This window comes from Ammospiza nelsoni, chromosome 4, assembly GCF_027579445.1.
Source record: "Ammospiza nelsoni isolate bAmmNel1 chromosome 4, bAmmNel1.pri, whole genome shotgun sequence".
Classification (NCBI taxonomy): Eukaryota; Metazoa; Chordata; class Aves; order Passeriformes; family Passerellidae; genus Ammospiza; species Ammospiza nelsoni.
Window position 1 is genome coordinate 63,737,419 of NC_080636.1, and position 22,391 is coordinate 63,759,809.

A 22,391-nucleotide genomic window follows, 5' to 3' on the forward strand; every position below is an offset into this window, starting at 1 on the left:
TCAGAGAAACGCCAGAGGAAATCAGGTACTTGGCAATGCAAGCTCTCATTCAGCATGTAACAAGATGCATAAATACAGAAAGTGACAGCAAAGGAAATGCCAAAACCTGCTTGAAGGCTTTTTAACACCAGCCAGGTAGCATTAAAGACACATCAGTCTCACCCTGTGACCTGCCATTCCATATTCTCAGCCCCACCGGTCACAGCTACTGACAGAGGCTTTCAAGAATTATGGACTGATATTACCAGCTTTTAGAATGGACAAGAATTAAAAAAACGGTTTAAAACAATAAACAGGTAAAATATTCAACATGAAGATCGAATAAGCCAAAGCACTGACTCAAATTCCATTCCAGTCAGGAAGAGACTTCCTGTTTCAGACAAGGATTTTGGCTGACAAAGAATTTTCCTTAATTAATAATTCACTTCCTTGCTACAGACTTCTTGCACCTAGGAAGTTTGTTCCAGCTAGCTTGAGAAAGATTGCTACAATAAACACCAGCCAATTAACTTGTGAACTAGGACAGAAGAATGGCCACTTTCTACCCCTCATTCTGGACAGTATGCAAATCCATCTACCTTGTACATGAATCCCCCATACATCAGTCAGCATCTTTTTCCTCTGAAAGGAAGCCCTCAGCAGTGTGCCAGAGACTAATTTGGCTCCCTTCTCACAGATATTAATTAAACCCTCATCCAAATGAGGACTGGAAGATGAGCCCTTTTCCCTTGTAATGTTTTAAAATGCAATTAAGAGTAAATGGTACAACTGAAAGATGTCTAGGCACACACAGATGGGTTCCAGAAGCAGAACAATTTGCCACAAGCAACATTCATTCCAAACACAAGGTGATGGCACCAGGACAAGCCAAGGAAGAATGTGGCTTAATTAAATTTCATTAGAAGAACATAAATCTTGACACAGCACTCTGCAACAACTCTGTCTCAAACACTGCCTGATCAAATCCCTTCGACTGTGGTATAACCTTCCTTTAAGTCCTTCCCTTTCCATGCCACTGGGACTCCAGGTATTCCAACAGTACTGCTGTGCCCTGGGAAGGAGACAGTGACCCTGAGGCTGCAGCAAGAGCAGCTCCTGTCACCAGAAGGGCTTTAATCCAGTCACATCCCTCCTGCCACTTGAGGGGAAAAAGAGTGTGTGTAGTTCTCAATAAATTGGGAAAACCACATATTATCACAGCAGCTTCACTTTTGTACTAATTAGAAAATACATATATAGGCTGGGGGCAGATAAAGACTTGTGACAACTGCACACAAGACACAAATATTATCTGGACAGGACAAGACCAGAATTTGAAAACACCAGAAGCTTGCATGCAAGTTTAAACTCACTATTATTAGTCCGATTCCCCTTTCCCATTCCCTTTGGTTCCTCTGCGAAAAACAGAGCTGGTGAAAGCTCAGTTTTCTTCAGAGTGGGATTCCTTCAGTAAAAGGAGCACTGATGATTTTATATGCATTTGGAGATATTCCTGGAAGCAACCAAGGCACTGGCAGGAGTTAAGGGAAGCTACAAGTCCACCTGCCTGTTTAAGCTTGAAACAACCCTAAGCCACATGCTGCTTGACCTGTCTGTTCTCAAAATCCCATTGCCAGCCTCCCAACAGCTTCTTACCCTCCACACCTGCATGCTCTTTTGGTGAATGCAAACCACACTTTGGTAACCATCATCTAAATCAGCAGAAAAGCACTGTAAAAAAGAAGTGACTGACCAGCATACACATGTTTTTTGAAAATCTCTTTTTTTCCCCTCTGGTGCTAAGCAGGCACACAGTAAAACAAACAAAACACCAATCTGAAAATAGATTTTCTGTCTAGGTGGCTTTAAATAAGACTGAATGATGAAAAAGCCTGAACCTTTGGCACAGAGAAAGACTGTTCAAAGTGAACACCCCTAGAGAAGGAAATGCTAGAGTTAAAGGAAGAATGGACAAAGCAGATAAAGCTGTCCATTCTGGCAGAGGGGAGAGACTAAGAAGTTCCTAAACCCTAGAGTAAAGCCCTGGATGGAAAGAATCAGAGTCAAAGCAAGGCTGTTCTGAATCTGCATGCACTCCATAAAAGGCCTGACAAAGATACTCTAACTAAAAACCTGAAGGCTTGAATTTATTCAGGAATGAACCTTGTTTCTTTTGTGCACATTCAATAAGAGTTCAAAGGACCAAAATTCAACTTTGCTACTTAAAAAAAACCATTAACTGCTTAACTCACTGGGCATCCTGAGCAACACAGATACACTGAATTGTCTGCTGGATGTGGCAGAATGAACACCTTTCTGACCTGCAGAAGCAAACCAAAACAACAGCTTGAAGTAGATTTGTTTTGAACCACATAATGTTCTATGTGTATCTAAAAAAACCCCAACTGATAACACCCAAACCTTTCCGTGGCACAGCAATTGTCACTTCAAAGGATTTTTCACACCCCTGACTACCTGTGGTTCCCCTCAGAGGCTGCTCTGGATGCAAAGTAGATATGCTGTGAAATAAAAGCTACTTTACACCATAATATTGCCATTATTTGTTAACATCTAGCTCTACTATTATTTCCTTCTAGTTTAGCGTAACTTGCTGCATACAACCATAGAGACCTGATGCCGTCTATTCAGCTCCTGTAATGCAGTTTTTTCTCTCCTCCAGCTGCAAGTTAACTGGTTTCAGTGGGTATCTGAACACAGCTCTATTTTATCTGGGCCTACCATGACTTCTTGAAAGGACCAAAGTAACTCTGAACAAAGCACCACAAAGAATTCATAGATCTCATTGATGGAAATACTTTTTATTAGAAAGAATAACAAAGCGCTTCCCATAGGTTTCATTCAATAGAGAGATTTTAAGAAATAAGAGTCTTCCTTTTTATATGGACAGTTTTGATGTGATGATGTTTCAGCGCAAACCGGGTTCTCCAAGATTCTCCTGCAGAGCTTCTCTGTACACACTCTTTCAACCATTTATGCATTTGGCAGGCATGAAACAGCACTGAAGAGTCCATCCCTTAAAAAATTGAGGTCATATGAAATGCTTGCAATGTGTAAAAACACTGGCCAATAGGAATTATATTGTTTGTTGTTGTTTAACACAGATTTAAGGGACATAATTCTTTCCTACAGTCCTACACAGAGACGCATAAAGGTGCTTTCAGTTCTAACAATAATAATAATAATAATAATAATAATATGTAACAGCATAAATAACATTATAAATTTTTACTATATAGACAACTGTGAAATTGCCTTTTTTTTCTTTTTAAAATTTAACCTCCTGTTTTTTTAGCTAGGGACATCCTTTGAACATTTGGTGCTTCCTTTGCCTTCCTGCTATGTCTAGATGGAATAAAGAACACAAGCAAGGACTGTTCACCCATTTCCCCCTCACTTCTGGCACACATTTATGATCAGATTTCTTTGGACACACATATGCACCATTTCACCGCATTCCACTTTCCACTCTTTATGCCTGATTCTATCCCAGTTCCCCTTTTTCCTTAGCTCCTCCTGCCTTCCCTGCAAATGAGAGGGGGATAGTGCAGTAATAGCACAAAATTTAGGACAGACATTTCAGTACAAATTGTTATATACAAGGGAATGTATGAAACCAAACAGGAGAGGGGGATTATCCATGCAATGCATTCTTCTTTTCCCATCTGCAAGCCAACCTTACACCACTAGCACTGTTTTTTCAGGTTGTTAAAAATGCAAAACTTCTGTAAAGGACAAGACATAATTACCCTTAAGAGAAACCACCTAAGACATCCACTAAACACAATATCAGCCCCAAAGCTACCCTACCTTTCCCCAGAGTACACGTACACAAACACGAACATCGAACAAACAACTGAACTGAATTGATGAGTGCAGCAGTCACAGTTCTGCTCACACTGAAAGGTCACATGCATATAAACAATGTCCTCACTGAGGCTGTTGGTCACACCGTGGTTCACTGCTCCCCCTTCCTTATGTACAGAGCCCAATCACCACTTCAAGGAAATACCACATGCCATCCCACAGCACAGCACCTTTACACAACAGAACTACTGCAACAAGGCTAGCACTAGAAGATACACTTCTTCCTATGGGATGAAGAGAATTAGATGAGATCCTCTGTACAGTAACAAGATTGTGGGAAGAAAGAAAGGATTTTTTTTTTACTTTTAACAACAGGATGCTTTTGTAATACAGCCCTTATACAGGAGGAGAATACACAGAACTCCATCATTCTAGCTATACAAATCTGCAAAGATGTAAACAGATGTTTTCCTTACAGGGGACTTGAAACAAACCCAAAGCTTACCCCTAGGCACTTCTGAGTACAGAGCTCCTGGCTCTGAGTTCAGCCTGTACTTGCTGTCCAAGGTTTCCCTGCCAGCAGAACTATTTAATCAGGTGCCAATCAACACAGGCTGCCATCTAACTACACAGCTGGGCCTCAGTCCTGCAGTCTTGCTGCTGCAGCAGAGCCTCCTGAATCCAGATGCAGGATCATCTGAAGATCCAGAGAGATGACATGCCTCCTCAGAAGGATACTACTTGCTCATTAGAAAAGCACAGAGACACATCTAGAGATGGCATTTCAGTACAAAAGACTCTAGAGGAGCTGGGCTTTCATGTTCACTGCCCTAAATAATAATTATTTTCCTAACAGGAAAGTCTATAGGAACTGGGGCCAGGAGTCCTGGAAACAGCCTAACAGACAAAATGATCCATGCAAAAAGCTGGACTTGAGAATCCAGCAGCAGGAATGGGACTATAGAGAACCCTCCCTTAACTTTAAATGTCTTTGAATAAGACAACATCTTCAACTAATTTATTGTTGTAAAAACATTTAGGAAAAAAGTCACTGCAAAAGGTTGAGTAATTTTCTGCAAATTTCACATCTCCTGTTACATCTCTTTAAGCAAATATGTAATTTCACTCTACCACAGATGAAATCAATTTTGCAATTAAGTTTCTTGCTAAGAGTAATGTACAACAAATATTAAACTGGTAGCCTATTTAGCAGCAGTTGTAAAGTATAAGTAGTAAAGATTCTGTCCCACTTTTCTGTTTCTCTTCAGGAAAAGAAGAGAACTTGGAAATACCCAGCACACTCCTGGGGTGGCTACTGGGGAGTTGAGTGAATTTTGCACCCAATCCTGAATCTATTTAACCTATTCTCTAGGCTGTGTGTGACATATACCTGTAGGCAGGCATTTTTGCTGCCTAGTATGGAAAGGAACCAGTTAAGACTACTAAATAAAATGACCGCCTGGTTTCAACTCCATTCTTGCCTTGCAAGACATAACAGGTTGAGTTGGCTTAGGTGCACAAAACTTTAGCTTGTGTAGGCCCACACTGCAGCAAATGTGAGAAGCCTTGAGAGATCTGCTCTGGTATCTGGTTGTTCAGCCACTTGTCACACCACCCAGAGGAAGAAGACAACATTCACGCTGTCTGGAATGGCAAGTGTCCAACACTGCAGCTGGAACTACCTACAAACTCCATGAATTATCCAAATATTTATCTTAAGAAGTAGGGCTGGGGGAAAGAGCAAGTACAAAAAATAAAGAAAGAAAAATAGCAGCAGGAGCTGAGTACATTTCCATAAAACAAGGCAGTGCTACACTAGACTGCTTGGCCAACGTAGGCCTGCAATTTCTCCTGAACTACAGCTGAAGTCCTGTCTGATGTCACTAACATTAGTATAAGGGCATTTTGCTGCTACAGCTTGTTTCCTGGGGGAGAGCTTAGTATAAACTACATTACCCAAAGATGCTTTTGTGTCTGGAAACTGTACTCATCTTACAAATGCAGGTTTGTTACCAAATCTCCCTTGCACAAATTTAGCTTTTCAGCAAAACACTAACAAATTATGCAGATTCAGGGAATAAACAGCACATGAGCCCTCTCAGCAGTGAAACAGAGCACAAGAGGACACACAAGTGTCCTCTTAAAACCAGACATGAAATTTTCACTATACAAAGCAAGATCATGGAGAGAGTAGAAGGGAAAATGAAAAGCCAGTCCTTTGGCTAAGGCCCCAAGAGCGCAGAAAACAGTGCATTTCACACCCTTACATTACAAACATCTCCTTTCTTCCTCCTAAAAGATGTAGTAGGGCAGCGCTGACTTGGTTTAAAATGTAATTTTAGTCCCCATCACCAGAAGTTCAGCAATTTGAAGCACTGCAGCTTTTGATATACCATCCATTTACATAAACACATAAATCCACTGACATAGTGACAGTGTTGAAATACGTCATCCAAATAGTATCTATAAAATTTTACTGTTGTACATAAATAATGACAAGGCACAGAACAGCCACCAGTCCAAGAGCTTGCAGGCCAAGAAACCAGAGCATAACCCAGAAGAATATAATTATCACGGGTTCTACTATCCGTTCTCCAAAGTACATCCTTGTGAAGCCTATTCTGATAAGGCTTTTGTTTAGTTCTCCAAACAGAGTTCCCATCTTTTTGTAGTCATCTATCACAGGTTCCGTGCTGTGGTTCCTTTGCTCTTGGTGGACCTGTAGGCAAAAGACAAAAAGAGGAAATATGTTGTACAATTTTATTACTGTGATTCTGAATGTCTCTCATCTGTTTCTATCTGAATGCATAAAACTAAGATATACGTGCAATAAATCTACTTCTTAAATGAAGAAATTGAAAATACTACATAACTTGTGACCTTGGTATGATGCTAAGGATGTAATTTGTCCAAACCTGGGACATCTGAAGTGGTGCTACAAATACATGACAGCCTCCCTTCCCTCCAGATGCCACTCCAGAGGAGGTGTAAAGCTCTCCTGCAGGTCATACATCTTACCTGTCTGTGCAACCTGCCTGTGGTTGTCAGGACAACCACAATGGAATGAGATGTCTCTAATTCCAGGGAGGGGATTTGACTGAACTATTTCCAGAACATCTCCAGAACTACAAGAATGATATCAAACTATTAAACATGTACTATGAAGTGTTTTGCACTGAAGCCTAAGGAACTGAAGGGCTGCTAATCACTGCTGAAAGAAGGGCACTGGATTTGACCAGGAAAGTGACAAACATCTGTCCCAATGTTGGTGTAAGAAACCATACAAGCCAGACAAAGGAAGACAGACGAAAGGACTGCACAGATGCAAAGTGGTGGTATAAAAAAGCAAAGGGAAGGAGAAACAAGTTCTGGACTTTTTGTGAAATAAAAAATGGCAGAGCAAATGTACAGGAAGGCAGGGATCCATCTTTAAATGAAGATGCCACAGGTAAGTATCAGTGCAGAAAACAGGAACGTTTCACCATGTAAACTAACTAGATTAGAGTTTGAGATCCCATCTCTCTTCCCCAGTGTCCAGAGATTCTTTGCACAAAACCTTATTGCCTTGTGTTTGGGTATGACAGGGCAAACATACTTTCAAGATGATGAACATGAATCTTCTAATGCTTCCATTAGGCAGCAGTGAAAACACATACAGCAGGTACTCATAAATAATTCAGTTGACTGATCAATAGGTCCCGCAAATTGCCCACAAGCTCTATGCGCAATTAGTCTACTCCCAGATTCAAAGCAAACATGTTCCATCTTCAAGGATGAATGCTATTCTGCATCCCTTGCTCCATGGCTTGGTCTTGGTAGAGAAACAGAAATTCCTTTTCACACCAGTGCCAGGCTTTCCATTAGAGAGCAAATAATAAAGTGAACTACCATTCTTACAGAAAAACATACAGCAAAGACCAAGGGAAGCCAGTACTGCTTTTCCAGGTCAGACTTTAGGCCACCATGCAGAGCCTGCTGGCTGAATGCTCTGAGTAAAGCCCTACAGCTGCTGCTGGAAGAAAAACCCCAAAAGTCCCTCAGCTGAAAGTACCAGTTTTTTTTTCTTTTTAAAATTTACTTACTCATAAAGAGTCTGGTTTAAGCTTCAGTACTGAATCTCATAAAGGGACAGGTGCAGAAAGCCTAAATATTAATGTGTTCATAACTAATTCATAACTAATACTCTGTTCACGCCTTCTACAGAACATCCTGAGCGGGCACAACTGCAGCACTGGAGGTTATGTACAGACAGACACTTGCCTGCCTCTTCTCAGCCAACTTCGCAGGCCCCGGTTGTTTTCTCCTCCTTACTGGATTTTCTTCAGCATATTAGCTTTAACTGTGCTTTATTTAATTCAATTTAATTCAAAGAAACATTGACTCATCAATAATCCCAATGTTTCAAGATCAGTCTCTTCCAGAGAAGCAGGGCCCCTTGTGAGCCCCTGTAAACTTGGCAGGGCTGGGAAGACAATGGAACTCTCATCCCTCCATTCCTAAAGAGCACAGGGAGACAAATAGACTCTTAGCCTAAGTGTATACAGACCACAGCAACCAGGGGAAAAGAAAAGGGATGTGCTGGGAAGGGAAAATAAATTTATTTGCTTCCTGCATGCAGAGACCAGAGAGAGCATGTGACAGATGATGGTGGAGAGGATCAGAGCACAGCTCACATCAAGCAATGCACATACCACTTCTGAGAGAACAGCTGAGAAATCACTACATTTTCTAGCCATGGCCAGAGCAACCAGGAGGGGGGAAACATGCACATCACTTCTTCACCCCTGGCTTGTTAGTGGTACTCAGCAAGGTCCTGGAAACCTTCCCACAGAACAAGTGCAGCACTGGCCGGGAGGCTGCCAGCAGGCACAGGTCTGCAGGTCCTCTGCAGCTCCCACTGGGCTAAGCAGGATTAACCACACGTGTTCGTGCCAACTATGCCATTCCTGCTATGAGGAGCTGTACAGCACACAATTGCCCTTGCAGCCCTGCTTGCTTCCATAAGCTAACAGCAAGAAGTTGCACACCTTCTCCTAAACAAACTAAACACAGTAAATTCCACCTCACTGAGGTTGTCCAGGTATTTTTTATTTTTTCATTACCCCTCCCACACCTTCTCAAACAAGGGTAGATTCGTGGATTCCGAAGCGATTAGACACAGGGAGCTGCCAGGCACAGAGACTGACAAGTGCATGTTTAACTACAGAACAAGTGTCAAGTTATTTTTCCAAATATTTTTCAATAGCTTACAAAACCTTTCAAAATGATCAAGGAAATTCTCAAGACTTCAAAGTCTGCTTCAGTTAATTCCGGCTAAGTACGTCTTGCTTCAGGCAACTCAGCAATAAGCAAGTGAAGCTGAGAACAGACTATCAGTCACGAAACACTGATGGCATATTTTTCTTTACTATTGTGTAATATTTCACATGCTGGACAAATAATTTTTTTCAGAGGTGTAGCTAAAACAGGATTGGGGCAAATGTCAGTAATGTTACAATACTCCAAATTGCTAAGGAATAATAAATAAGCTTTAATACTGCAGCTAGAATTTCTCTCACTAACTTTCAGGGCAACAGTAAAATGGCATGCAGCCCCATGTATGTGCCATAGCTCTCAAATCATAACCTCAGAATCAAATTCTTTTTTTTTCCCCGACAAAAACAACTTTTCTAAACAATTTTAGAAATTGGCCGCCTTCAGTGAACACACAGTTCCCAGCTGACTCTTTAATTTTTGCTGAACTATTTTCATAGGGCTATTTTCATAAATATCTTGCTGAATCAGCCTGAAGCTAGACAGACACCACCTTAACAGATAAAATGTGAAGGGAGAAATGTACCCATTCTGAGCAGCTCACCCCCTTGCCTCTGCAAAACCAGAGCTTCCTGGTGTAAAAGCAGAAGTTTCTGCTGCACAGTTGCTATTTTAAAATTCAACAACCCAGCCTAGGTTTCATAACTTTTAAGAATCGATTGTGTATCAGGAGGGAGCAGAGGGAATCTCTTGATCTGCGCTAGCCCCAGAGAAAACATGTTTTCCAGGCTTTGCCCAGCTGCTCTTCTCATAATTAAGTGCCATGCAGGGGGCACTCCCAGACCTCATCTGCTACAGCTCAGGAGGGAATATAAGAGACGGCCACTTCAACTTCACTCATTTGTTTGCCTTTCCTCACTCTGTGAAACACCGGAGTGATGAAGAAATTGAGAGGGACTGGGGAACAGCAGCACAGCCAGAGATCTAGATGGATGATATCTCCTGAAAAGAAAGGAACAGCAGCACTGCCTTCCAGACAAGAATCCTCTTTCCCCCTTCCTCCAAATGGCTGAAAGACACTCACCAAATATACACATATGATATTATTCCTGAAAGAGAAAGGAGAACAAGGCTTTCCTAAGTGAATAAGTCTAAACCAGAATGTATTAGAAATGCTGATTGCATTTGTTTCCTAACCTAATGTTTCTTATCAAATTACTGCAATGAATTACTTCTTATTATAATTTAAATTAATTTTACATCAATATAATTTTATTTTAGACTTACTGGGATGACTTAGTCTGAATTCTGAATCTATCCTCTGTCAGTTTGAAACTATTCCCCCTTGTCTTATCCCTACACGCCCCTGTAAAAGGTCCCTCTCCAATTCTCTCCTTTTAGGCACTGCAAGGTGCTATAATGGCTCCCTGGAGCCTTCTCCAGGCTGAAGAGCCCCAACTCTCTCAGCCTGTCTTAAACAGGAGAGGGGCATCTTCATCACCTCTGAGCCCCTTCATGGCTCTCTTCTGGACTCATTCCAGCAGGTCCATGTCTTTCCTGTGCTGGGGTCTCCAGTGCTTGCAGCACTCCATACTCAATTTTGTATATGGTTTTTAATTTTTTATTTTAAATTACTTAAAGCTAAAAACAGAGTTATCATACAGAACAGAAAGGGAAGCAGCTGATCCGCTCCACTGCTCAGCAAGCACAAACAATGTCCTTCACAAACCCACTGGTACCCTCAGGTTCCCATCAACCATCCCATTTCCTCTAGTCTTTTCAGATGTTTGGTATTTTAAAATTTCCCTCCCTCTTCAAAACGGCACACCTTCATCAGCAAAGCCATGGTCTGCTGTCTCCCACTGTTTACTGGCAGAAAGTCAGAACTTGAAGATCCAAACTCTGAAAAGCTTTTATACTGAAACCTGGAACTAAGTTTTCCCCTCTGTTAAGGTTCAAATAGCTTAGGAGCTTTGATGCTTCAAGGAGAGCCATGACAGGCCCTCACAGATGCGATGCAGGATGCCATAAAATCACTTTTTTGCAGAATGAAACCCTACAAGGAGGTCACAGAGGAGCTACTAAGTGCCAAGTTCTGCCTGCTTCCAGAACAGCTGATGCTCCCTCATCCCTGAGGTGCTTCTAGAAGAAAATCCTCCATGTAATTAATCTTTTCCTTGACTAGCTTTAAAACAACAAAGAAGGTAAAGTCCTACTCATCCTACTGAACCCAACTAACATCCGGTTGTGGCTTTTCCAGTTATGTTTGTCATCAACATAACACAAAATTCCCTGTGTTCTGACCACTAACTACCCCTGCTTGTGGCAAACTTCCATGCATTCACTGAAACTCACTGCTTCCTAAACTCAGGGAAGCACATGGTATGTCATGAGCAGAGGCTGCTCCACACCAGCCTGACAGGACAATCTTTATCTTGCTTACCCCCTTCCTATCAAAGGGTGCTTTGACCAGGCAGTGAAACATGAGATCCCATCAGAACATCCTGCCCCCAGAAAGAAGCCATCTTTGCAGTGAGTCATACGCTATTCTCTGGGATAGAAGGATAAAGTTAGCACTGAAGTCTTCTCAATGGCCTACGTCTGATCCCTGTCTGCATCTCCTATATGTGGCCAGTTTCTGGTCTTTTCTGCTCAAATTGCTGAGAGCACACAGTTCCTGCCCCTGACCATTTGCAGATCACACCAAGAAAGTCTGCCAAGCCTATGGAGGATGCAGAACACAAATGAGTACAAGAAGGGCACAAAACTACCCTACACACATGGGAAGTTATTTTCATGTGCCTAATAAAAAAGAGCATGGGAGCGCAGATTTAACATTTATTTTTTCTGCTGGGAGGATTGAACAGCTCTAAAGTAACCACAAGTTTCAGTTCTGTAAGCTCACCCCTGATGTGGCCGTGTGGAGAACAGGTATAGTTATGTTTTCCAGGCATATTATCTGCTGAAGCAGCAGCTTGATCCACAGTTTTCCACACTTAGCCTAGGAATCTTGAGATGGTGTGTTTAGTTTGGGATTTTTGTGTGTGTGTGGAAAAGACCCACCAAGTAACTGACTTTCACTTGAGTGAAATAATTGGATAAAGTACAAGAGCCTTTGTTTTGTGGAAGGAGGAAATAGATGAACACAAGGAACCTGCTCCACATGAAGATTCAGGATGTTAAAAAAAAATATCCATTCAACCACTCTGAAGGTACAAGATCCATTGAAGCAAACCAAGTAGCGTTGTCTTTGGTCATGACTAATGAATAGAAGAAACCTCAACAGTCTTCTCTTGTTCAAACAACCTGAAAAATTCCCACCACAGACTTAACAACAGCACCAGACTGAGTACAAGTCTGTAATTGCCTCTTTTCTTGCATCTACTGCCTGAAAGGGCATTAGACAAACATTGAACTCCAACAACAGAGGAAAAAAGACCAATGAATTGGGAAAATAACTACTCTCCATGTAAAAGCTTATGATTTTACAGTCAAAAAAGTGCTGCTGGGCAAAGAAGGCAATGAAAAAGGACACAAAAGGTACACACAATGTTCATCTCCAACACAGAAAAGCAGCAGTGTCTCTAAATTGTGTGACATGCCTCCAATCACAATTCATCATACGTACAGTCATAAAAGAAAGAAAAAGAATGGCATATTTAAGAGAATTATTTCCACATTATAGAGAAAAGAAATCACTTCTGAGTACCATAGCAAGCATGTGTTTAATTACATCTAAATGAGACATCAAAAAAACCCTGTAATAAAGAATGCAGGGATGACTTCTGAATGAGGTATTTAAAAAAACCCAACCCTCTAATAAAGAAATGCAAGGATATCACATTTACACACCCATCTGAACATTTTTTTTTTTTTTTCCAAGTAAGAAGTTTTCTCTGCAGTATTTAACTGCTCACTATCTATTTTACTCCAGTCGTGGTTATTTTTACTCCAGGGAACAGGTGGTGTGTCTGCTATCTGAAGCCCACAGACACCTAAATGTCAAAAAAGGCAGTGAGATATGACTTTAAGAACAAGCTTACTTTCAAAAACACAGGAGCATTTTTCACTAAGTTGGGATGTTAATGTTCAGAAGAGAGTGCCTCAGAGTTACCTTCTACAGAAGATGAAAACTGAAACTGAAAATACTTCAGGACCACTCATAATGAAAAAAAAAAAAAAAGAGAAGAAAGTAAGCAGATGACAGAGACCAGGATGGAAGAAACCACAAGTCCTCTCCCCTCCAGACTAAGAGACCAATTTATCTGGGTGCAGAAAGGGATACACCAGCCAACATGCAGCGACAAATATTTTATAGTTGGGTAGCCAGCCATGGAAGTTCTGAAGGAATGATCCAATCTCACTGGTACTCAGCCATATGACCACCCAGTGTATTGCCATGGACAGGCTCTGGAGATTTGCAGCCAACAGCAGGTCCCAGTGGTGGCCTGCTCTCTGAGCAAGCACAGCCTCACCCCATTGCAGGGCACCAGCACAAGCCCTGCTGATGCGCTGGCCGGGTGGGTGCTGCCTTTGTGTTTCCTACTCCTCCACATATGCAAAACAGTTTTATTACTGGTAACGCCTGGCACCTAATCAGAATCTCACTCTGCTTTCTTGTACTTAAAAGATATCTTACACTTAATTAAAATAAAGTGAAATTTGCCCAAGAAGGGCAAATGATTTTTTGGCAACGTTTCTGATTTTCTTCCTCTTTACTACAGGAAAAGACCAGTCTCCCTTTGCATCTTTTGCTAGCGTAAAATTAACAATCAGTATTTAACCTTGTCAACGTAAGCAGTAAAAAGACCTTGATATTGAGCCAACAGACTACAAAGATAACACAATTAATTTCAACTGTCTGGAGAAAAAAAACCCCAAACTACAAACTAGCTTCATTTCTCTAGGCTAATTTAAATTTGATATTTAACTGTGAAAAGATCAATAGATTTGGAAATGAGGAAAAAAAACCCCTTGAATTCCAGATGAAAAACAAGATAGAACAAACTAAGTTTAACTTCTTCCTCTGGGAAAAGGAAGCAAATGCAAGAAAACTAGAAAAATTCTTAATACCAAAAGTACTTTATAGCAGCTATCAATAAAAGTTACATACTTAGAGGAAGTTTAAACAGATGATTGCAAACCAAAGCTTAAGTTAACATTCATTTTACAGCAAGAATCTAGAAATCATTTATAAAATTGAGACAAGATGTTTCTATAGAAACAAGCAACAACATAAGAAAAGCAACAGCACTGGATTCCCTTCAGTCAGCTTTTATAGCAACTCAAGTTTAGAATCAACAGTTGCTGGAACAAACTCTGAAATACCAGGAGAAGTTTTGTGTTAAAGAGATGAAAAGGCTTTTCCAGATACTTTAACTTGTGTATGGGTAGAACAGAGATAGCTTCTAAAAGAATAGAGGCTTCCCTTGATAAACACAAAAAATGTCCCATGATTTCACGAGTAAATTCCCCACTAATAGAGGACCAGATGAGAAAGTGTGAAAGACAAGAACCTGGCACAGGAGGGTCCATGGGAGAGGAAACCTGCCTGCTTCCATGTCAAGATCTGCTGCCTCACTCCCCCACTTCAGGATGCTGTTTACACTCCCTGCTCCTGCTACTGTCCCTGAAACTTGGTGTCGTCTGTCCTGCAATTTTACATAGAGACTAGATGAAATGCAGTGTCTAATCCATCTTTTCATTACACCTGCAACATTTAATTTCCACTGGATTTCATTTATCAGGGTCCCCTACTAAAACTGGTCAGCTTGACTCAGCACAAAGGTTTGCAACCCCTGTACATTCAGCATGGTATCAAATGCACTGGCTTGCTGAAAAGCAACAGCTCTTAATTTTGCCTTTTAAGGAGAGGCTATTTCTATTCACTTCTATCTCCAGAATACTTTTTTCTTTAAGAAAATGGGATCTTCCCATCATTCAAACAAAGCATATTATCCTAGCTATTGTAGATGCTACATATTGTTGAAGGGTTGGGGTTTTTTTCTTCAAATACTGTTAGGCCCCAGAAAACTTAATAATGCTCTTAAGAAAGTTATTATCATCTATTATTTTATAGTTACAAACCTCTGCAACAGAGTTCATTTATCTGCAGAGCCAGAACAAATTTGGGATTAAGTCCTCCTTGTCAAGTACGATTACTTTCGGAAACAAATTCCAACAACTGTGAGCAGGAGAAACCTACAATTTTCAGATTATCTCAGTGTAGAATAAATTAGAAATAGGTTTCCAGCCTTAGGCATTGCAAGTTCCACATATACAAGTGTACTTTAGATAATTCTTGATCATTACTGACTTATGACTGAAAGTATGCCATTCTGAGCAACACAGCACACAACCACCCAGCAGTGGAAGATGAAGATTTTACACAAGGCATACCACGGGTCTGTTGATATTATTCTCTAGTTTTGCTTCTGCTCATCCTCCCCATTCTGGAGAAATACTAGTGATATTGTAGATATTCAAAAAGTTCAGGGCTTGAACTTCGTTGAGAGACACCCATATCTCCTCAACAAAATTCTCAATTCTCAAAGTCCTTTTGTAACAGCACCTCTAAAACTGAAGCCATCTATTAGAAGATAAAATACTCCATGTACAGCCATAAAACACTGTTGAAAATAATAATAAAACATCCCAAAGGCTTACAAACTTAGGTTAATGAAAAGATGATAGTCTATGCTAATAAATCTACTTGCAAATACACTTATCATGTATTAACTCTGCACTTAAACTTTTTCTAGAAGCCTTGGTTTTACACTTGAACAGCACTGTGGATTCTGTGCATCCCAAGCCAGCGTGGAGATCCTGGCCTCACTGGAGTAACTGGGAATTTTTTTATTGCCTTCAATTTTGATTACAAGGAACTAAACCCCATTCTTGCCCAGACACAGAGCTGCCCACAGCTCTCAGTACAGAAGGCAACCACAGAGTGTGGCTCCAAAGTCCCTCTAGACAGACAGGGGCTGTGCATCCCACTGATACCACCTCGTGCCCTGCTGTAGGGCATGTGCAGGATGCAGGTGATGCAAACACAGGACTTCTGCATCAACTTTTATTAATACACGCTCATGCTTTTCTATTCTTATTTAATAGTTTAATTTACAGGTGTTGATGAGATTAGAATGCAGTAATGTGACAGTGGCTAACCTATTTTAGGAAGTGGGTTAGAGAAGAAGGCTTGAGGTCCTTATCTCTAGTGATGTTAAAAATACAGGACAATTTATGTGTCTGACTAATAGCTATCAACAGTTAGGAAAAAAATGTGATCTTGAGTGGCAAATTAGCAACCTATTCCCATGGCTTCAGGAGCAGCTGAATCTTTGGGTGCTTTCACTTACTACTTCTGAACCCCAGCACTGAAATACAGGACAGGTGGAAGAAACTACCAAGGTCCTGCAGTGCTTTGAAGACTAAAATAGGTGTAATTAGCTTTTCATACAAACCTACAAAGCACACAAATCAAATTATCATCCAGTTCAGCTTTCAAATCTAATCACAGAAGTAGGTAATTCTACAGTCTATTGCAATAATGAATTTCAAAGGCTATATTTAACATTTAGTTACCTATCCATCCATTCGGAATGTACAGATATGTAACTGTCCATACAAAAATGGACCTGTCAGTAATTTCAGTAAGCATGCCTGCGCTGACACAATAACAACTTCAATAAAAAATTAAAGCAGAGGGTTTGGCATTAAATAGATTTATTTCCTACAGGGTGCTCTTTCTTAAAAAAAAAAATTTAAAGGGTGTACTCATTATTACTTAGGTCCTGTTTGACAGAAAGGTATTCTTTTAGTTTTCTGTTACAAGGTATGATGATCTTACACAAATTTTGCAGGAAATGGGAAAAACCAAATCACACCCAGGTTTGAAGCCCCAGATCCTCACTTACAAGTGCCTCTCAAGAAAGGCCAAAGGATTTTCTCTCATGCAAGCTTTACTCCACACCTGATGAGAGAAATAAGAATTTATACCAACAGCAAAGCAGATTTTGACTCCTTTCTTTTGCATGGCACATATGACTAAAGCACGCACACGTTCATAGCTCAGGAGAGAGCACGGAACAGGAAAACACAGGCTGAGGACCAGAGGCTGTGTTGGCAGTGCAAACACCCTCAGCAAACACAGCCACAGCTGGGCCTCCACCAGACTCCAGTAAGGACCCAGCCTGGAAACACGATCCCTGCCTGCTGGAACGGCAGAGGTCAGCCACAATTCCTCTGTGAGAGCAAAAACGGGTGGGGGAAAAGGATTATTTTGAGAGAAAACTGAACACACTCAAGAAAGCAAAAAAGGTACAGACTGTTACAAGGCTTGGTGACACAGGAGCCCCTCCAAATCAAACTAAAACTTTGTTCTTCTCTTGAACAAAAGAATCTGGGACTTTCTGTCAAAGTTTGCAGCAAGTGTAGGAACCACCAACTCCTTGTGTCCTTATGTCTTCCCTACACATAAAAAATAAAATATTTATCCAATTATTATTATTTTTACTGATACTTTATCTAATATTTTAATTTTCTCTGTATATTAAATACAGGCAAGTGATAATTCTTATTTCCAAATCTACTTTATTATTTCCCCAGCTGACTGCACCTCAGCATGCAGAAAAACTACTCTGTGCTACGACAGTGAAACATATCCAAGAATCAGCAAGGATTTTCTCCTTCTTCCTTGTGGTATATTTAAAATCTCTATTATCCTATTGTTACACCTCAACTTGTCAGAAAGGTCCAGGATCACTACCTGGGCTTGAGAAAAGTGGAAAGAGAATTTGTCAGCCAAGTGTGGCTGTGGCCACCCAAGAAGTACATTTAGCAGTTTCATTTGAAAGTGTGTCTAGGCACCACTGAAGGCAGCTCTTCAGCCTGCACCATCCCCTGAAACCACAACACACCCGTCGCTAAGAAGCAGCTGTAAACTCCAGGGAAAAGCTCCTTGGTGAGGAATTACAACTAGTGTGAGCACAGTAATGCATGAGATGATCTGATGCAACTTTTGAACCTCTCTTTCCAGGAAGGAGAGTAACCAGAACCAGCAAGTATTCCTTACTTGCCTCCTGTGACATCCTGCAAGAGAGCTTATGGACACAGACAGAACTCTGAGCCTCCCTTGGTGCATCTGTCCTTACCCTACATTCAGGCATGTGCTCTGCTCTGCCCCATTTTTCTAGAGAAAGGGGCAAGAAGATGCTCTGACTTACATCAGCGTGGCTAAGTGAATTCTCAAGTATCAGAATCTTTGACAGTGGCCTGCTTCTAGATGTCATGTCAGGCAAGTACTACCATACACTTTCTGATATTAAACTATCTCAGCTGTGATATGGCTCATTTATGGTTAACTGAAGAGCATCTTATAAGAATTTTCAACAAAAATGATTAATGCAATCAAAACCTTTCAGAAATTACTTATGGATGCGCTCCCGCAGCTCTGTTTGCCCCTGTGCAATCATGAGTGCTAGTATATTTCAGAGCTGATCATTGCATTCTACTACTGAGCATGAAAAAGGTTGTGTTCTTTCTTCCTTTAAATGAAACATCAATAAAGGTGCATTAAGAGCTCTGCCTTTGTCTAAACACCGGGACGATGCTGTCTGCAAAACAAAAGCATGCCTGGAAAGGCAGTTTACAGCTAACAATAGGACAACGGCTCCTAAGCAAAAAGCCCACTTCCATGCCATAAAAAACATAAATCCTGAAGCAGACAAAAAAAAAAAAATTAAAAAGAGTTGGTGTTTTCCTCCAATTACAGTATATTACGTCTCCTAAGTAATACAGAGACTAAAAGCTTAAAATACTCAAGTGAACGCACACAAGAGCTGAACTACTGAGGGGAATTCCGGGGATGGCAGGAGCACCCTGGTTATTTCCAGGAGATCCATGTGGATGCCGTGCCGGGACTACCCCCGTACATCTGCTCCCATTTTCCTCCAGGCGGACGAAGCGTCCCGGAGGGAAGAACGAGGCTCAGGCGGGCCCACAGGCGGGACACCCCAGCACCAGGCGTGGGCAGCCCCACGCAGGTTGCATAAGCCCCGCCGCAATGGAGCGTTACCCGGGAGCGGCTCGCACGGGTGGGCTGTACCGGGAACGCCACGGGAGAGGAATCAGCAGCGTCGCCGCTTTTCTGCTGCCGCCCGGCGGCGGGGGCAGCCCCGGAGCCGCGGCCCGCCCTCCCAGACCCCTCACGGGCGGGCACCCACCTGCTCCTCCGGGCGCCGCCGGTGCCGGGCGGCCGCCGCCCCCGCTTCCCGCTCGCATTCCCCGAGCGGCGCTGGCGGCGGGAGCTGCGCCGCCGAGCCCATGGCTGCTCCGCGCCGAGCGGGACCCAGCGCTGCCCGCGCTCCTGCCTGCCGGGGCGGGACGGGGCCGTCACGGGGTCCGGGGGAGCGGCAGCACGGAGGGAGGAACGGAGGGAGGGCGGCGCCGCGGGAGCGGGGGGCGGCCCCTGGCAGCGGCCCCGCGGCGGGGATGGGGGGCCCGGGGCGGGGAGCCTCCAGCTGCCGGCTCCCGCCTCGGGCTGGGCGGGAGCTCGCTGCTCGTTGGAGTGAAAAATAAACCATCCCGAGCAGCCGATTTCTAAAGCTTTTGTTCAAGGCAGGAAGTGCCAGGTGTTAATAAAGCGTTAATTTTAGCACCGCTCCTCGTCGGTGTATCCCTGAGGAGGAACGGCTGCTCTTGGCAGTCTGAGATGTGGCATTCGCTGTTCCTCCCTCGGGAAAGAGGAAACACTGGCCTCGCTCTTCCGAAGCTGCTTGGATCCTGTCTTCAGTTCTTTAAAAGGAACTAATACACACCAGGAAGAAGGAAACGCAACAGCAGATCCCGAAAATAAGACTTAGTGTATGGACAATGCCAGGAAAGGTTTAGATTGGATTTTAGGAAAAAATTCTTCACTGAAAGGGTGGTCAAGCGTTGGAACAGGCTGCCTGGGTGAAATCACCATCCCTGGAGGTATTAAAATATGTGTAAATGTGGCACTTGGGAACATGGTTCAGTGGTGAACTTGGCAGTGCTGGGTTAACAGACTCAGTGGTCTTACAGTTCTTTATCAAGGGGTTCTCCGATTGTGCTAATGAGGTGCTTCTGCCCAGGGTGTGCCTGGCGCCCGCTCCCAGCACATCCCTCCCTCCCTCTGTAGGGGGCCCTCACTCCTGCCAGCCCTGCACGCCTTATCCATGCTGTCCACCCCAGTACAGGGAGAACATAATCGGAAAGTGAAGCTGGATTTCAATGTGCGGCATTCCCCAGCTGTGGTGGGACCACTGTTGTCATCCTTATGCATCTTTTCTCCTCATCCAGTTCATGCACTATTGGTGGCAGGTCTGCTTGGCTCAGTTTTCGTTCCATAAGCAATTAGTGAAGGTGCTAACAGGTTGTGTTAACACCAGGATTCAGTGGAAATGAGACATTTGGATTAATATTATATGGCTTTCTGGTGGCTAGGTGTGGATCCCACTGTCATTTGGAGCAAATTCTACCTGCTATTAGCTTTTCCTGTCATTACTGTTGGGCAATAAACAGCAGTAGCTGTTTGTAGCACACCTAAAGCCATCACAAAAACCACTCAGTGTGCTGTGGCATAGTCACACCTTCAGGCTACAAGCAAAGGTTCTTCGTAAGTGGGGGGCAATACACCAACCACTGCCCTTGCCAGGCCCCTCAGTCTGGCTGCAGGGGCTGAGGGCCAGCATGGGGGGACAGCTGGGACTGAGCACTGGGGGAAGGGGCCACTGCTCTGCCCACCCTGCTCGGCTGTGGCTCCTCATCCTGATGGAACAACTGGCCCAATCTGCTCCCCAAAGTGCTGGCTGGCCAAAACCAGTTTGCCCTGAAGGCCTGACTAACTACTTGACCAGAGTTCCCATCCATGACCTATTTGTTTGTTAGTAATTTTTTCTTAGGAACAGAGAGAAGCTTGAAGAAATATCACACTGTTTAGACAGTGACCATAAACTATTGCAGTCCTGGTGCCATGCAAAATTCCTGGACTCGAGAAGAAATCCTATGGACTTCGCCACCAGGCACTGTGGTGATACATCTCTGTGCACAATATGACTACTCAGCAGCAGTGTAGTAAAACATCCCCGAGGTTCTCTACTCTGTGGGCGATTTGTGAAAAAATGAAGTGTCACACATAGTACCGACATTCTGTAAAAGCCCTCTGGAAAAAAAGTCTTAATTTAAGCATAGATTAGGTGTCTATTTCAGTGAGCTTTTCAGTACATTTACATCCATAAACCTTTGCTGGGTTGTGTATAACAAAAACACACATTAGAAATGTTTTAGGAAAAGTTTATGCTGAGGCCACCACTGTTCTTCACAGCCCAGCCTCTGACCCCACTGCCTCCTGGGCAGCAGTGACCATCCTGCCAGGAGTACTAAAACATGTTGGCTGGCTTGGTGCTGCTCTTTCTTCCTCACATATCTGCAGTCCCATTGGTTTGATGTTATCTCCCCATAGACAAAGATTCTTCCACTAATTCTGCAGTGAAGGAAAGTTTGTCATATTTCTTAAAAAGCCACACTCCTTCCTACTGCATCTGGCAGCCTTTGACTGCTTCTTCACATTGAGCAACTCAGTGCAGTGGAACTGCCTCAGGCTCCCTGGCACTCTCCACATGTGAAGGCAGTTCTGGGATAACAGATCCAGTGCTCAGGGAAAGAACAGGGACCCAGAAGCCCTCACTGAGATCTTTTCGGATACAGTCACCATTGTAACCTGTCCAACTTCACTAACCTTAAAGAAACCCATTCCCCTTCATAGCAAATGCTCTCATGGCAACCTTTAGCAATTGTCTGGGTGAACTTTCTGAGGCTTCATGTGCTCTGTGTACCGGTGCTGGGTCTGTAAATGTAGCTGAGCTGCTGCAAACTGCTCTGTTTCTCCTTTGTCTTTCCGAAATTTGGATTTTTTCCTGATGTTTGGAAGTGTCTGGTAGCTTCATAAGGATCTAATCACAAGCTGAAGGATCTGTCATCAGAAGAGATTTCCATAACTTAGCAACTTTCCTTTCAAGATCACTGTCTGAGGGAAGTTCCCCAAAGCCTTCTGGACATGGCTGATCTTCTTCTGATAGTGCCTTCTCCCAGTAGCGATACTTTTAGAAAATGCAAGGATAAATCTCAGTGTAATTTAAGTGATAGGCAAAAAAGCAACATGCCAAAAAAAAAAAAAACAAACCCCCCAAAAAAACCAAAAACCAAGCAGAGATGGAAGCTAAAGGGCAGATTCTGCAAAATAATTGAAATAATTGTTTTGCATGGGGCAGCTTCTCATTGATTTGTAAATGCGTGTACAGAAAAATTTTTTC

General features: G+C 42.6%; 1 protein-coding gene across 1 annotated transcript; it reads right to left on the minus strand.

Annotated features, from left to right (window-relative positions):
• Positions 1 to 2,777: 2,777 nt before the first annotated feature.
• On the minus strand, positions 2,778 to 19,438 carry FAM241A (family with sequence similarity 241 member A). The gene is made up of 2 exons (XM_059470589.1): positions 19,281 to 19,438; positions 2,778 to 6,523 (listed from the first exon to the last, which is right to left on the minus strand). The coding sequence occupies exons 1-2, from the start codon at positions 19,380 to 19,382 to the stop codon at positions 6,278 to 6,280; spliced, it is 348 nt and encodes a 115-aa protein (XP_059326572.1). The 5' UTR covers positions 19,383 to 19,438; the 3' UTR covers positions 2,778 to 6,277.
• Between the last annotated feature and the right edge of the window lie 2,953 nt (positions 19,439 to 22,391).